Source organism: Erpetoichthys calabaricus, chromosome 9, assembly GCF_900747795.2.
Source record: "Erpetoichthys calabaricus chromosome 9, fErpCal1.3, whole genome shotgun sequence".
NCBI lineage: Eukaryota > Metazoa > Chordata > Cladistia > Polypteriformes > Polypteridae > Erpetoichthys > Erpetoichthys calabaricus.
In genome coordinates, this window is record NC_041402.2 from 97,359,716 (window position 1) to 97,377,003 (window position 17,288).

At 41.3% G+C, this 17,288-nt stretch overlaps 1 protein-coding gene across 4 annotated transcripts in view; it reads right to left on the reverse strand.

Moving 5' to 3' along the window:
- Positions 1-14,147: 14,147 nt before the first annotated feature.
- Positions 14,148-17,288, reverse strand: part of LOC127529132 (zona pellucida-binding protein 2-like) — a 76,230-nt gene continuing 73,089 nt past the window's right edge. For all 4 annotated transcript variants that reach the window (XM_051931720.1, XM_051931722.1, XM_051931719.1 and 1 more), the window contains one exon: positions 14,148-15,050. In XM_051931720.1, coding sequence (XP_051787680.1) covers positions 14,897-15,050 — 154 coding nt within the window. In that variant the 3' untranslated portion in view covers positions 14,148-14,896. The remainder of the gene's footprint in view (positions 15,051-17,288) is intronic.

Genomic DNA, 17,288 nt, shown 5'->3' on the forward strand with positions numbered 1-17,288 from the left:
AAAACAATACCTTAAATGCTTATGTTTGAAATCTGTCATTTTCAATCATTTGGGAGTGGTACTTAAGCACAAGACTTTTCTTGTCCCAGGCTTCATTTACAAAATCTCTACAAGTCAGAGACAATTGCTGGTACACTCCCATGAACCTATCGCCTAATGTGACATACCCTGTGACTCACTATAGATTTGATTTCGTCTTTAGTCGGAGGGGCAGGCTGTGTGTGCAGGAGAGTTGACAATCAATCAATGCTCATCCAGTCATATCAGTCATGTAATTGACATTGTACAGTTACAAGATCAGTGACTGTAGTCGGCAAATCCAATAAACCCCACGACAAAAAGCTGTTTAATATGATATCGGCTTTAAATGGCTATGATCACTGTTAAAGAATCAAATATCAAAAATATTATCAAATTTGTGTCCAGCAACCTCAAAATTACTGATTCTCATTTTTTGAAGTTTTGTGAAAAGCAGTAAATTTGACTCCTTGTATCATAATACAGGGAGAACCCCTGGAATTGGCTGATTTGGCATGCACAACTTCAAGTCCTTCTGATCATTTTTGCTGAAGACACATATTGGTTTACTCTTTATTTTAAGAGTGTAATTTCATGCACAAAATATGGTTAAAAAAATGGCCTAAAAATGAGGTTTTTTTGGGTCTACAGAAACAAAAATTGGCGGAAACCCTAAAAAGTGTAATGTCTTGCATAATCAGTCATCAAGATGTATGTCATATGTCAGGTTTTTCTCTTACTGGTGAGTCAGGAGGCATCTGACAAAAAAAAATTGACATGATTTCAAAGAGTTCACAAGTAATTCTTATGAACACAAAATAGAAATACATTATAACAAAATATTAAAAAAGACATAAAAAGGAAACAAAATGGAATTGCCTAAAAGGCAATCCTCAGCAACCAAATGCCAATACATAAACATAATACTTAAAACAGTTGGAGAAAGTCAAAAATCCAAAGAAGCAATAATGAAAAGGAGAACTCACCACACCATCAAGCACATTCAGTTTTTCATGATTGCATTTCCCATAAGCCATTTACACGGAGGCAGTAGTTGCCCTGCCTGTTGGGGAACCACCCACAAAATATGTGGAACACCAGAGAACAAATCAAAGCACATAATGAACAAAACTGACATGAAATACATAATTAGATAAATAATAAAAATAAATGACAATTTTAACATAAATGATTGTAATAAATGAATCAAAGAACAAATAAAAATGGAAAAAAAAACCCTTAGCTAAAATATAACAAGGCTGTGGTTACAAGCTTAGAATGAATGTAATTTTAGGGACCTTTTCAGCCTATATATAGGTCAGTTCATCTTTGATTAACATCTCTGGGTATCAAATTCAGGTCAGAAAGTATTAGTGAGGCTGCAGAATAGTTCAGAACTTCCTTTTTGGTGTTTGGCAACTCAGAGGTAATGTACATTATATGTGGTGATTTCAATGTTTTCTAGAAGTTAATAGTATACAGCATATCGATGAAAATACACGTAATGTGTTAGCAGTCCCAACAATGTAAAGCTATTCACTGGCACATTCTCCACTTCTAAGAGTTTTAGTTTCACCTTGGAAATTTTTTAATAACATGAGTGAATTTCAGCTTGACTTGGCAAAGTTTCATGATTAGGGCTGTAATGGAGAGTAATATCTAGCATATAGGTGATTATGTTTTAATTAATATCTAACAATATCTAATTTTAAATAATGTTTAACCTGGAAGGGAAGTTAATCTAATTTTAAAATGCAGGGAAGCTGGATAAGCCAGTTGTTCCTCAGGCACATTTTTGACTCTACTAGAACAATTGTTAAGCACTGCAGAAGCTGAAAGTTTTGTATTGATCTGGTAGTAACTGATTGCACAAGAGTGCTTTGCCATAACTCGCACCCCAACTGAGTGAAAAACTGCTGCTTTTATGCTCTGTCTGTGACATCAAAAGCATGCATTTAAGATGGACTGGTAGAACTGAAAGACATCAAGACAAAGTGTCTCTCTGCTGCTCCATTTATGCAGATGCCATCCTGCCACCTCTGCCAGAGGCCATGCTGGACCAAACCAACAAACAGACCAAATCAACAAACTACAACAGAGAGCCATCTAGTAGGCTAAGCACTAAGATAAACTGTTTATTATCCAAGATGTATTATTTTAGCAACATTTCAGCTTGCTTATATTGTAGCGTGGCTACATAATAATAAGTATTTTTTTTGTCTGTGCTGAGTGCGTTTTGTTTTCATTGTCCCATTTGCTATGCGATATGTGCATATAAATAAATGTTGTCCCCGTAAGATAAAAGGGGAAGGATGATGAAGGGAGACCATACCCCTAGATGGAAATTACCTGTTGTTTTCCACTAATTACATCCAGGATTGTCTTTATTTAAAAAAGAGGAGCATAAAGAAAAAGATAGAGAGAGAGAGAACGAACAAACAAACGAACGAACGAACGAACGAACATCATGAGAAGGAAGGAGCCATTATTTACAGTCACTTCCACCCATCATCCCGATTATTGTGCCATTCCATTACTTGCTTTTCTCAAGATCCAGATAAACATTCACAGCAACCTGTGCCGAGAAACTCCGGGGTTTGGATTCACACCAACCATTGCTGAGGACATATATGGTGAGTTTGTTTTTGTATTGTCGGGAGGAAGCAAGGTATCACATCAGCCAGTCATCAATACAGACTTTTATAGCTTTAGGACTCACTTATCATATACATTTCATTTGCTGTTGTCACACACGTGCGACTAGGAAGACGTTGTATGGACCAAGTAAAGGTAATTCCACACGAAGCCAGGGGGTGGCGGGGTGCACTAAACTTTCTCCTGTTGTCTCTGCAGACCAGCTGTGGGAAAACCTGTCTGATTTAGAACAGAAGACATCACTTCCAGTTCCGGCACCCAGAAAAATATCACTTCCGGCATCTACTTTGAATAATGAAGAACATCACTTCCGGTTCCCTTACATCACTTCCTGTCCTATCCCTTAAAACCACCATTTTGACAAACCATCATCAGTTCTGTTTTGGAGTCAGTATAGAGAACATCTCTATATTTAAAAGACTCTTTTGCAGCTAGGAATAATATACAAAACAAAGACTCAACACACTACTCCCAACGCAAGAAAAGTCAGATGGGTAAGTACCGCTCCCAAATTGCTGAGTGGGGGTCGGTCGGGGCGTGTCAGGGAAAACTTGAGTATGCTTCGACCCATCATCCTGTTAAAGGTCCGGGGAAAAGTAGAAACGGGAACCACAGGATAGAGCCAGGTGCGTTTGGGAACACATCAAGGACTTATTATGGTCTCTCGAGTATGGGGACTGCCCCTAAATACCCCACAAAAGGCAAGCCTTTTGATAAAGGTGGGAGAAACCCAGGCTGGCAGGTGGAAAATCAAATGGCCTGGACCTATACACCTGCTCAAGCAGTAAAAAAGCAGGCCATGGCTTTATGGGCTAAAGTGGTAAGGTGGTTACAACCACACAAACAATCAAGCCATCAAATAGTGGAGCAGGTAGCTTGCACCTTGTTGCTCCGTGCCCTACCTGGAAAAATCACCCAGCCGGCCTGGGGCTTTACTGATATTGACTCGCTAGCAGAGGCTATAGAACTCCTCAGGGCAGAAACCGGCTTGGGAGTATCAGAACGGGACTCATGTGAACTCGGGCGTACTTGCGTCCCTAACATAGAGTCTCGGAGCTACAATGCGAGGCATACTCGGGTGGAACCTGGGATGTGTCGACAGGCTCCGCGAAGCAACGACGGGGTCTGTGGAGTGATATGGGGGGAGGCTCAGTGTTCACTCGCTAACCCTCTGGCCTTTACACATACGGGAGAAGTGTTAGTTAATGGAACTAAAGCTACAACTTTATTTGATTCTGGCAGTAACATTTCTATTGTTGCCCACCATCTGGTACTACCGCGACAATGGTTAAAAATTAAAACCCACATTACCTGCATTCACGGGGATATCCGGCATTACAAATCCACCAGGTGTTATATATGTCAAGACGGCGTATTAAAAAAGTTGACGGTGGCGGTGATGGATAGTCCTCCTTTCCCCGTGATATTAGGTAGAGATTGGGTAGACATTAAAAGCGGTAGCACAGACGCTTCTTTCTAAAAATCACTAGGTCTAGTCACGGACGCGGAATCAGCACCCTCAACTTCTTCCACGCCGTGTTTACAGCCGGCTGGGGAGCGGAGTTCAGCCTCTGCGGATGATGGGGAAACACCCGGGACGTCTCAGCCACATACATCATCATCAAGCGCGGAGTCGACTCGGGATGAAAACCCACCCCTTGAGGTCGAATCTGATCCCCTCACATGCCTGCAGTTTCAATTTAGGCAGACCCCGGCTTCATTTAAAAGGGAGCAGTGGAACGACGACTCCCTTAACTTTGCAAAGAATGCAGTCATTCTGATAGATGGCCAACGCACATTATATCCAATGCCACAAGGTCCTCACTTTGTGTTAAATAATGATCTGTTATATCGGGTAGCTGACCATGAGGGGGAAATGAGGTCACTGTTATTAATACCACGGACTTACCGGTGACAAGTCTGTGAATTAGCACATACCCATCTCCTGGGAGCCCATTTGGGACCCGAAAAAGCACTTGAGTGGATTAAGCTCAGATTCTTTTGGCCCGGAATTAATGAGGAGGTCCGCCGCTTTTGTACATCCTGTCCGGAGTGTCAATTGAGGCAGATTCCTAAGAGGGACCGTGCTCCTCTAGTTCCATTACCCTTAATAGATGTCCCTTTTGAACGTATTGGGGTCGATATAGTAGGACCCCTAGAACCCTCAGCCAGAGGTTATAAATATATAATGGTTCTGGTAGATTAATGTACCCGGTTTCCAGAAGCTGTTCCACTGCGCTCAGCTACTACAAAAGCTATCGCACGGGAATTAGTGGGTGTATTTGCGCGTGTCGGCATCCCTAAAGAAATCCTGATGGATCAAGGGACGCCTTTTACTTCGCAGACGTTCAGGGAAACTGCCAAGCTACTTCAAATAAAACATTTAAAAACCTCGGCATATCATCCTCAAACCGATGGTCTTCTAGAGAGGTTTAATCAAACTCTCAAGCAAATGTTACGTAAGGTAGTCAACGAGGACGGAAGGAACTGGGATCAGCTCCTCCCCCTCATCCTTTTTGCATATCGGGAAGTCCCTCAAGCCTCCACGGGGTTCTCACCTTTTGAATTGCTATATGGACGACAACCCCGGGGCGTATTGGACATTTTAAGAGAAGGCTGGGAGGAAGAGGCCCTCCCGTCAATAAATGTATTGGAATATATCGCACAGTTACGCGATAGATTTGAAAAGATTAGACCAATAGTGAAAATGCATATGGAAAAGGCGCAAGCAGCCCAGGTCCGATGCTATAACCGTGGTACGTCTCTTCGGGAGTTCCGCCTGGGAGATCGAGTCATGGTTTTAGTTCCTACCTCACATTCTAAATTACTGGCTCATTGGCAAGGCCCCTATGAAATTAAGGAGAGAAAGGGATTGGTCGATTATTTGGTGAAACAACTGAATCGTTGTCCAAGCGAGCGGATTTATCATGTCAATCTACTGAAACCGTGGAAGGACAGGGATCTCGAGCCCTCCTCTGGACAGCCCCGCTCTCTCTTTGCTCGTAAATTAAACCTTAATTTCGGAGATAATTTGACTCACCAACAATGACAGGAGCTTGAAGTAGTTATCCTGTCTGTCCCTGAGGGAGTAAGTGAAAATCCAGGATGGACCTCCCTGATTGCGCATGACATTGTGACGAAACCTGGGGTTATAGTCCGAGAACGCCCATACAGTATTCCCGAAGCAAAAAAGGCTGAAATGGAGCTGGAGATCAGATGCATGCTGGACCTAGGTGTAATTGAGGAAAGTTATAGTACCTGGTCCAGTCCTATTGTCATGGTCAGTAAGCCTGACGGAAGTTGGAGGTTTTGCAATGACTTCCGTCAGCTTAACCAAGTCTCCCAATTCGATGCCTATCCGATGCCGCGAGTGGACGACCTCCTCGAGCGACTAGGTAACTCCAAATTCTTGACTACTTTAGATATGACTAAGGAGTACTGGCAGGTTCCCTTAACGGACTCCGCTAAGGAAAAGACAGCATTTAGCACCCCTAGTGGGCACTGGCAGTATTGTGTTCTCCCATTTGGATTACATGGGGCACCTGCAACATTCCAACGTCTGGTGGACAAAGTGCTCCGGTCCTCATAAATCATATAGTGCTGTCTACTGGGATGACGTTGTTATCTATTCCAACACATGGGAGGAACACTTACAGCAGGTTCGAGCTGTATTGCGGTCACTAGCAAAAGCTGGTCTTCATATGAATCCGAAGAAATGTTACTTTGGGTTGGTCGAAGCCAAATATTTAAGCTATCTGGTGGGCCGGGGTATGGTGAGACCACAGTGTTCTAAAATAGATGCCATTTTGAATTGGCCCCGTCCGATGAACAAGAGGCAGATTCAGGCCTTTCTCGGCTTAGTGGGTTACTATCGACGGTTTGTACCCCGTTTTTCTGAGAGAGCAACGCCCTTGACAAACCTCACAAGGAAGGGGAAACCTAATCATGTGGTATGGGATGAGACATCAGAGGCTGCATTCAGTGACCTAAAAATGGCCCTTACATCAGCTCCTATATTGAAAACGCCTGACTTTTCTATACCTTTCATCCTCCAGACGGACACTTCAGACACAGGTCTTGGAGCCGTGCTGAGCCAAAGTGTCGATGGAGTTGAACACCCCATTATGTACCTGAGCCGGAAACTACTGGATCGTGAAACCAGGTATGCGGCAGTGGAGCGGGAAGCTTTGGCTATTAAATGGGCGATTACTCAGCTGATATATTACCTCTTGGGGCGTGAATTCACTCTTGTGACAGACCATGCACCTTTACAGTGGATGGCCTTGCATAGGGAGCCCAATCCATGCGTCTCGAGGTGGTTTTTAGATCTGCAGCCTTATAAGTATTCGGTCGTTTATCGCCGTGGTGTACTGCACGCCAATGCCGATGTCCTTTCTCGATGCCACGACTTCTCGGACTGGTACGCCCAGCCCAGATGGGTCTGGGCTCTGGGGGCGAGGGGGCATGTCACACACGCAACTAGGAAGACGTTGTATGGACCAAGTAAAGGTAATTCCACACCAGGCCAGGGGGTGGCGGGGTGCACTAAACTTTCTCCTGTTATCTCTGCAGACCAGCCGCGGGAAAACCTGTCTGATTTAGAACAGAAAACACCACTTCCGCTTCCAGCACCCAGAAAAATATCACTTCCGGTTCCGGTGCCTAAAAAATTATTACTTCCGGCATCTACTTTGAATAATGAAGAACATCACTTCCGGTTCCCTTACATCACTTCCTGTCCTATCCCTTAAAACCACCATTTGGACAAACCATCATCAGTTCTGTTTTGGACTCGGTATAGAGAACATCTCTATATTTAAAAGACTCTTTTGCAGCTAGAAATAATATACGGGTGGCTACCCCAAACCTTTTTAAGTGTGTTGAGTCAATTCATTTTACACTGTTTATTATCAATCTGTGTTCGTGTTTATGTGCTGTGATAATTTGTTTATTGTTTAGGGGCAAGGGAGGGTCTTTGTAAATAGTATTATTGTTGAGTATCTGTGCACTCGTGTATATAATATACACGTACATATACACGTACACATGTATATATATATAAATATTCACGGGTGTCATTGGGGTAGTGATGGTTTGTGTGCACTTACATATTAAGTATTTGTCCGTCCTCATGTGAATATATAATAATCACTTACAATATTTCCGTAGTTGATTTGACATTTCCGTCTACTATTTGCTTGTTATTTCATTGTGTTGGGGGAAACAAGGACAATCTGTAAGGAGTATGGCTTTATATCATCTTGTGAGTCTTCAGGTTAGCCAAGGCAACCAATAGTCCTGGTAGTGTAGTGGACAGTTTGGGAAAAACTGGATGAAAAAGTGAAATTTTCTCTCTTACCTGTTCTGGTACTCTATCTGAGTTCCTGGGTTGCTGAATGAATGGAACAAGTATTCAACTACAATGGCTGTCAATCTTGATAGTGGCAAGGCTGGTAAGAGTGAACATGCAAGGGCAATAGATGGGATTTGGGGCATTCCATTAAAGTCTACATATTAAAGAGTCTTAAAAGGAAAACCAGGGGCCTCATGTATAATGCCGTGCATAGAACTCACACTATAACATGGCGTAAGCACAAAAGCGGGAATGTGCGTACGCACAGAAAAATCCAGATGCAAGAATCTGTGCGTATGCAAACTTTCACATTCTTCCACTGCAAAAATCCTGATCAGTGTGAAAAGTAACGCACATGCACGTGCCTTCTGTCCCGCCCCAACTCCTCCCAGAATTATGCCTCTTTGAATATGCAAATCGATATAAATAGCCTTCTGTGAAAAGACAATGGGAAAAGCACGGGGGAAAATATAAGAATTTCAGTGAATACCAAGTGGAGGCAAAGGAAAAACGTACTATTTGTTGGTTTAAACAGTGGTATAATCAACATAAGAAAGTTGATCGAGTGACATAGTGTCAGAGAAACTCGAAAGCTCAAGTTCACAAAGTCGCACAGTGTCCGAAATAAAAAAGAAGTTGTCACATATCAAAGTTGGCATGAAAAAAGGACTCATAGTGGACCGTTTGAGTGTCATATGAAAGCTGCTTGACTTAGATAAAAAAAGCAGTTTACAGATGATAAAGCAAAGTTTAGAGAGATATTTTAATCTCGTGTTAATATTAAAATCATCATAGATAGAAACGAAGATGATGAGCTGCTTTTTTATACAGCACTTTCAGAAGGGTTTTCAGAAGGGAGAACGCGTTCTCTGAAGAAAGGTCTGGGAAGTGGAGGGACCAGCCAACAGGTGCTGCCTGAACGAGAGCCGAGGCAGGGGCCATTCATGTCCGGGCATGTTGCTTGGGCTGGATGGAACAGGTCTAAACATGTTCTCGGGAGAGGGGGCTGGGAAGTGGGAGGGCAAAGGCAGACCCTGGGCATGTCTGGGCTTGTCCTCAGGAGATGGGGGGCTGGGATGTGGTTGGGGTGGTGGTGGGTTCAAGGAAGGGGTAGATATCCATCAAAATGCCCTTGACAGAAAGGAGAACCAATCAGGTGAAGGGGGTGGGATAGATAGATAGATAGATAGATAGATAGATAGATAGATAGATAGATAGATAGATAGATAGATAGATAGATAGATAGATAGATAGATAGATAGATAGATAGATAGATAGATAGATAGATAGATAGATAGATAGATACTGTATTAATCCCAAGGGGAAATTCACATTCTCCAGCAGCAGCATACTGATAGAAAAAACAATATTAAATTAAAGATTGATAATAATGCAGGTAAAAACAGACAATAACTTTGTATAATGTTAACGTTTACCCCCCCGGGTGGAATTGAAGAGTCGCATAGTTTTGGGGAGGAACGATCTTCTCAGTCTGTCAGTGGAGCAGGACAGTGACAGCAGTCGGTCGCTGAAGCTGCTCTTCTGTCTGGAGATGACACTGTTTAGTGGATGCAGTGGATTCTCCATAATTGATAGGAGCCTGCTTAGCGCCCGTCGCTCTGCCACAGATGTTAAACTGCCCAGCTCCATGCCAACAATAGAGCCTGCCTTCCTCACCAGTTTGTCCAGGCGTGAGGCGTCTTTCTTCTTAAAGCTGCCTCCCCAGCACACCACCGCATAGAAGAGGGCGCTCGCCACAACCGTCTGATAGAACATCTGCAGCATCCTTATACTAAGGAAGTATAACTGGCTCTGTCCTTTCTTACACAGAGCATCAGTATTGGCAGTCCAGTCTAATTTATCATCCAGCTGCACTCCCAGGTATTTATAGGTCTGTACCATCTGCACACAGTCACCTCTGATGATCATGGGGTCCATGAGGGGTCTGGGCCTCCTAAAATCCACCACCAGCTCCTTGGTTTTGCTGGTGTTCAGGTGTAGGTGATTTGAGTCGCACCATTTAACAAAGTCATTGATTAGGCCCCTATACTCCTCCTCCTGCCCAATCCTGATGCAGCCCACGATAGCAGTGTCGTCAGCGAACTTTTGCACATGGTAGGACTCCGAGTTGTATTGGAAGTCCGATGTATATAGGCTGAATAGGACCGGAGAAAGTACAGTCCCCTGTGGCACTCCTGTGTTGCTGACCACAATGTCAGACGTGCAGTTCCCAAGACGCACATACTGAGGTCTGTCTTTAAGATAGTCCACGAGTGGGTTCAAGGAGGAGGCAATCATCCATCAAAATGCCCTTGGCAGAAAGGAGAAACAATCAGGTGAAGGGGGTGGGATTAAGGTGGAGTCTGGGCGGGGACAGGGTGTCATTCACCAATCCACAGCCAGGGGGCAGGGCCTTCCTGCAAACCCACCCATCGGAGGGAAGGGGGCGGGGCTTGAGTTCATTAATCATTTTGACAGACCATATACTACTCACCATCATGATGACACAGGATTGATAAAACATCCCATGAAATTTTAGGAAGAGATAGATGAGAGACTTTCAATGGCAAAAAATATATGCGAATATGAAAAGCACATGCCTTTGTGGAATTTGGACTCTTTCCTTGTATGATATACTGGGCATGTAATTGACAATGGCCCCAAAAGATGAAAAACTGTAGTGGCATTCCAAGTAGAAACATGACACATTTCATGAGAACACGGCAGAGGTGATCTCAGCAGATGCTGAGGTGACTGAGAAGAAGGCACAAGATCCCATGTAAAATGCTTGGCAGTATATGACCACTATCGGTGACTCTAGGGCATGCCTGTCATTTTAGAGGTGAGGTCAGAGGGGGCTGGCAGAAGGCCAGTTCTGTCCATTCACATGCTAGGGAGCAGTATTTGTTCTTTGGTGTTGCAAAAGAAGGTTCTCTCCTGTCACTGGATGTTTATTTCAGGGTTTGGCTAAGAGAAAAGTGAAGGTTGAGGCTAAAGGTACATTATTTCAGAGGCACAAATAAATACGTAGGAGTGTGTGGGGAAATCCATATTACTAACCGAGAATGGTAAACCGGAAGGCACGGACCCAGGTACACGGCGATGGACGCAGGAGACATAGAGCGCAGGCGCCTACAGCGCGTCTCATAAACCACAAGCGAAGTCTGATCCACCGCGAACGAAGGAGTCACGGCTCAAAAACGTAAGAGCTCAACTAACAAAGGAGCCACGGCTCCAAAACGAAACATCTCAACTGACAGACATACAGAAACGAGCCCTCCTGAATACAATTAATGAACACAGGCGCCTACAACGCGACTCTCAAACAGCAGAGGCAATACATAAACGGCAAAGAAAGGAACGACAAACAGCCGCTAAACAATTACGCCAATTAGCTGACAACGCATTCTGTAATGAGTCCACTATTAATGAACATTCATTAGGATTAATGAATATCATTTGCTGTCATTGTCATTCACTTAACTTCCCTGAAGAAACAACTGGCACTACAACTAATGAGTTTACACGTTGTTGTCAAAAGGGTCAGGTTAGACTGCCTCCTTTAGATGACTTTAATGAATATCTACGGAAGCTTCTGACTAAAAATTTACCCGAAAGTAAAAACTTTATGGACTGCATTGGATCCTACAATAGTTCATTTGCTTTTGCATCTACTGGGGTAAATATCAGGCCACCAGCTGGCAATGGCCCATACTGCTTTCGTGTATGTGGACAAGTATTACATCGGATTGGAACAGTGCACCCTGAACCATATCACGAACGCAACTATGCACAAATCTATGTGTTAGATCCAGATGTCGCAATCTATCAACGAATGACCCTTCCTGAAAACAGGCAATACACAGAGCTGATAATGAGAAACGTCGCTGAAGTCATAAACAGTCACCCATTAGCTAAGTCTACAAAAGTACTTACAGGATCACATTCTAACAATACTGTTTTGATTCCTACAGTTGACCTTACAAGTTCTGGCCTGGAATTACCTTTTACACTTAAACAATGCCAATTTCCCATTAAACCTGCATTTGCCATGACAATCAACAAATCCCAAGGACAAACCATGGACAGAGTTGGCATATACCTCTCTGAGCCTGTACTTGGACATGGACAACTTTATGTAGCCTTCTCAAGAGTTTGGCGTTCATCTGACATTAAAGTTAAAGTTGTAGATATTCCATACCAAGGAAAACTCATTCAAGGACAACACACCATCTTTATTACAAATGTTGTGTATAAAGAAATATTCCAATAAATCCTTCTAATGTGTCATGCTATGGGTTCTTTACTTCCTTTGTTCGTCATCTACACCTTTACACTCCAATATATCTCATATATACATCAATGTATTTCGGGATACCCAACACCAGGGGTTGGCGAACGAAGCGAGCAGGGGGCAAAGCCCCCTAGTGGCTTACTAAGGGGAGAAAGAGGTCAAGATCAAATGAGAAAGAATCTGAAGGTGAAACAGGAGCACACTTTAATGGTAATGAAGAGGTGTAAGAGTTGTTGTCCCCTCCATGAAATTGGAGTAGCTGCATTGTGCTTGAGTCTCTGCTTCAAATGCATCTAAGACTGGACTTTTTTTTGGTGATACTTCTAAACATCAGAAATGTGGTAGAGCTATAGGAGGTTTGTGGTGGACACTGATGGTCATACTGTGGCGGTCCTCTGTACTGAAAAAAAAGTACCTTCATTTTGAAAACAACCAAAAGATTAATGGCAAAGTCAAAGTCAAGCCAAGTTGACAAATATGATGTTGACAATCCCTTGGACCACCCTGTACTTTGAAATGACAGTTATGTTTATTTGGCCAGTGTTTTTACTCAACTAAAAATGTAGATGAAGGACCCATAGAGTTAGAGATTTGTTCAGAATAGGTGATAAAAATTAAAGCAACAATCATGAGCTTGCATTTTCTTAAGTAGACAGATTACTCGTGTTGGATGCTGAAGAAAAGGCAGCAGTTGCATCATTGTTTTTTTTCCTGATCCATTGATATAGAAATATTGGGCAGTTTATAAAGATGTATATTTTTAACATTGCACAGCTATGTTAGAATTAATACCTTTGCAGCCATAATGAAAATGAATATATCTATACAAGTCTAAAGTAGAACTCTAGGACCAAAGTGATGTCACGTGTAGGGAGCTCAAAACCTGTGCTCCAGGTCTGAAAGTAACACTTCTACCAAGGCTAGCACCAAAAATCTGACCAGAGGCCAGTAATACATTGTAGAAAATCTTGACAATAACATATTTAGGCTTGCCTATAAGAAATTTAATTAAATCTTTCATCTATGCATCCATCCATCATTTTTTATTCTATTAACTTAAGTTTATAGGTTAACAAGGAGTGGAGCCTGCCCCAATAGCACAGGGGATAGGGAGGAACCAACCCTACATGCTGTTAATGTCCATCACAGGGCAAGATCTCACACCCATTCAGCACCAATTTAGAACCTCCAGTCAAAAAATATCTGTACATCTTTGGGATAACAAAGAAAACTAGGGTACAGGGATGGTCCCAATATGGATATGAGATAAGATGCAGTTTTTATATTGGCAGTAATGATTTACTTTGGATTCTGGAGATGACCAGCGGTGGTTTATATACTTTTTTTTATAATTAGGTGTCCTGTATTTAGACATTTAAAAAATGGGTAACCTTACTACTTGCCCATGTTCAAACTCTCTTAACCTCTAAAAGCTTTATTTTATAAGTGTGTGTTTGGATTAGGTGAAAATCATCCCAAATCATAGATGGTTCGATTGACTCAAATTGCAAATCCGGTCTATACACAATTATTTGAAAGTATAGTGCAAAAGGCTGAATTCAGTATTACTGGGCACAGATAAAAGGGATCCTTCAAATAAAAGACCAGGTATCCACACAGAGGTCTGCAGCATATCCCCCCTGATTTATAGTTCTCATGAGTGAGCAAATTCAGTTATAAGCAGATTAATTGTCAGGAGAATTGTAATAATGGATGAGCCATTATACAAGTGGAAAGAATTAAAACTTTGGACTTGATAAGTTCACTTCAAAAAGAATGACATTAATTTAATGAAGCCATGAATCTTTAAATATGATATTAAGAAAGTAGTTGATTTAGATTTTAATGATGAAAATCATCTGGAAAGAACACAGAACAAATGGGGAAAGCTGTGTTATAAGGATAAAGCCTACTGACTGCTCCAATACCATACCATAAGAGATGAACAAGTGACAAAGGACAAAAACAAGAATATGACCAGAGAAACCTATGAGCAGAGAAAAATATGTGCTCAAATGTAAAGCACTAGATGATGGTGAAAACCTGTTTGTAAAAGTGGTTAGATCATGCCTGTACTACTGCATATTGTCTCTTCCTGTCATGCACATCCTTACTCAAGCACTTAGGATATGTGATGCTTATGTGCTAATGAAATGTGTTGTTGCTGGATCAGATTTAATGATCTTACAGGAAAAAAATATTTATTACATCTTCAGACATTTTTAATCCCTTCTGAGCATACAAATATAATATTCAGATATTACTTTATGGTGATATTATTGTGCTTTGTTAATTTTTAGCTACATTTAATGCATTACTTGATGCATGTATATTTAGTACCATAACATTAATCCTTTGAAAAACACTTAGCTATGGTGTTTACATTTATTAGACTTCAAATGTAATTTAACTCTTTGTGACTGATTCTGTTCCTTTATTTTACTCTCTATAACACACGCAGGATAAAAAAAACTGAGTGATGAAATCTATTCCCTCATTAAATTCTATTCTGGAGTCCTTCCAATTGCTTCTCTCTTTATGTGCCAAATACAGAAAAAAAAGCTCTAGCTCAAATACTAATTGTAGTGAAGATAAATCATTTCAGTGTGATATGCTTCTGCTTCACTCTCAATATGATGGGAACTGCTGTCCATTTCACTCTCTGTAGTTCTTTCCGATCCACTGTCTGCACTGTAAACAGGAGGGCGGCAGACAACAAACCTATAAATTCTATAGAAAGGATAAAAATAATCAGAATTAATGAAAATGATGGGTATGTAGTAACATTGCAATCATACAGCATTCTCAAACCAACTTAACCAACTTAACCAACTTCAAGGTCTCACATGCACGGGGAGCAAACTGCAGAGAAAGCAGCAAAATATAATGAAATGAACAAGATAGAGTTAATCATTTAAATCTATAGCAAAAATAGAAATATTTCTAAATGTTTTATAAGTATAAAAATCACACTGCTGTGCTTTCGGAATGTAGAATAATAGAAGAGGAAAAATACCAGTTAATCAAATGAGATCATTGTTATCAGTTGTTGTCACTTATTATGAAACTGGCTGGAACAAAAACTTGCAGCCACAAGTGGGTCCCCAGGACCAAGTTTGAAACCCCCTGCTCTGATTGGAAAAACAACAAAAATGTAATTGCATATGAGATATTTTAAGTTTCTTTGGGTAAAGGCATCAGCCAAATAATAATATGCAATCTAATTAAATTAATGTTTGGAGCATTGGTTTATTAAAAGTCACACTTTAAAAGAGATACTCCAGCAGACACAGGACGAAGTGCAAATTACACACTGACATAGAAAGATTCAAACACATCCTTCAGCAACTGTGAGGAGTATACATTATACTTTCATTGAGATATGGTACTCTGCCAATAGGAGGTTTCCATGAGATGGTTGCCATCAGTTAGATAATGGCAAACTAAAGTCCAACAACAAACTTCCATAAAGAGGTAAAATATAATACTGACAACAACAGAACACCTCTGCAGTCTAGGGTGTAAAGAGTCTGGTTGCAAAAGGGACTTGGATTGTCTTTTGTGTAGTAATCTGAAAGTGAAAACCTTTAGCATCATCAGAGGAAACAGAGAAGCCTCGGAGCTAGAACATGGAGAACTCGGCAAGGACTGGGTGATTTCTGGGTAAGAAGAGACACAGATGGTTGGAAAGAAGATGAAAAAACCAAAGACAGACCCCAAGAACAAATACCACAGAGTTCCTACCTGGGAAAATAGAACAAATTGCACCATACCCTTTTGCTTGGACACAAGGGCACAGCACACTGACCCTGATTAGCAGGAAGAGGAATTTGTTACCCCTGAAGGGAAATGATGGCTGGAGAATTGCTGTTGGGGTCTGGCCTTTTAAAAGCAACACAGAGATAACAACACAGTATGGACTAACAGAGAGCTTTGAGGGTAGTATCCATGAAGTCCAGACCAGGTTCAACCCTGACTACACAAATTTGGGCAGACCCTCTGAGTGCAGAGAGTTGAAGAAAGAGCCCCACAGCTTGAAGAAAAAAAAGGCCAAGGTCAAGAAAGTGAGGAGTAGTGAGATGGAAGTGTATGATGTAGTACTTAACCACACAACTGAAGAGACAGTGGGTCACATCTGTGTAAGACATCCCCATGCCTAGTTAGGGTGATTCCTTGGGGAGATTATTTTTCTACTTTATGCTGCCCCATGTTTCTTTTCTTAAAGTAAATGCTGAAAACGCACGTTTTATGCTGAATTTTATATCTTTGAACTCCAAGAATAAAGAAATCTGGAGTGCATTCATAATTAACAACATCAAAATATGTAAAAATCATGTTTGGATTTTACTTAGATGTGGGTATATTTACAGCCTTTTCATGATACCAACCAAATTGATGTACATCAGCAAAAGAGTGTCCACACAATTTAAGATTTTTTGCATTTATTTCAGGTGCATTTATGTTTATCTTACAAGGATTGAACCCATACTCTGCTTCCCAAGTATTAACTGAACATGATTCAAGAATCTTAACAACAAAACATCTGAAGATTGCATTGAATCTTTAAACTGTATATGTTTTAATGTTATCTGCTTACATCCCCAGAGTTGTTCAACTGTATAGGAAATTCAAGCCATAAAATACACTGCAAAATGCAAACTCATCTCATCAGCACCCATCAATTTCCTGAGCTTACTTGAACCAATGCAGATCTCCATGGAGTCAGATTCTTTCCCAGTTGCATTTGGGTCAATGAAGAAATTATTAAAGTGCAGAGTGCTGACCTAGTGAAGAGCACACTCACTCAAAAACCCCCATAGCATCACTCAACTTGCCATGCATACTTAGACATAAGACAAAAAATCAAAGGCATATGGCTTTCAGACCAGACAAATGACTTACATACGGAATGATTAGTTGACTACTGCTGAATCACTAAAGGAGGCATAAAATAATCCACATTGACTA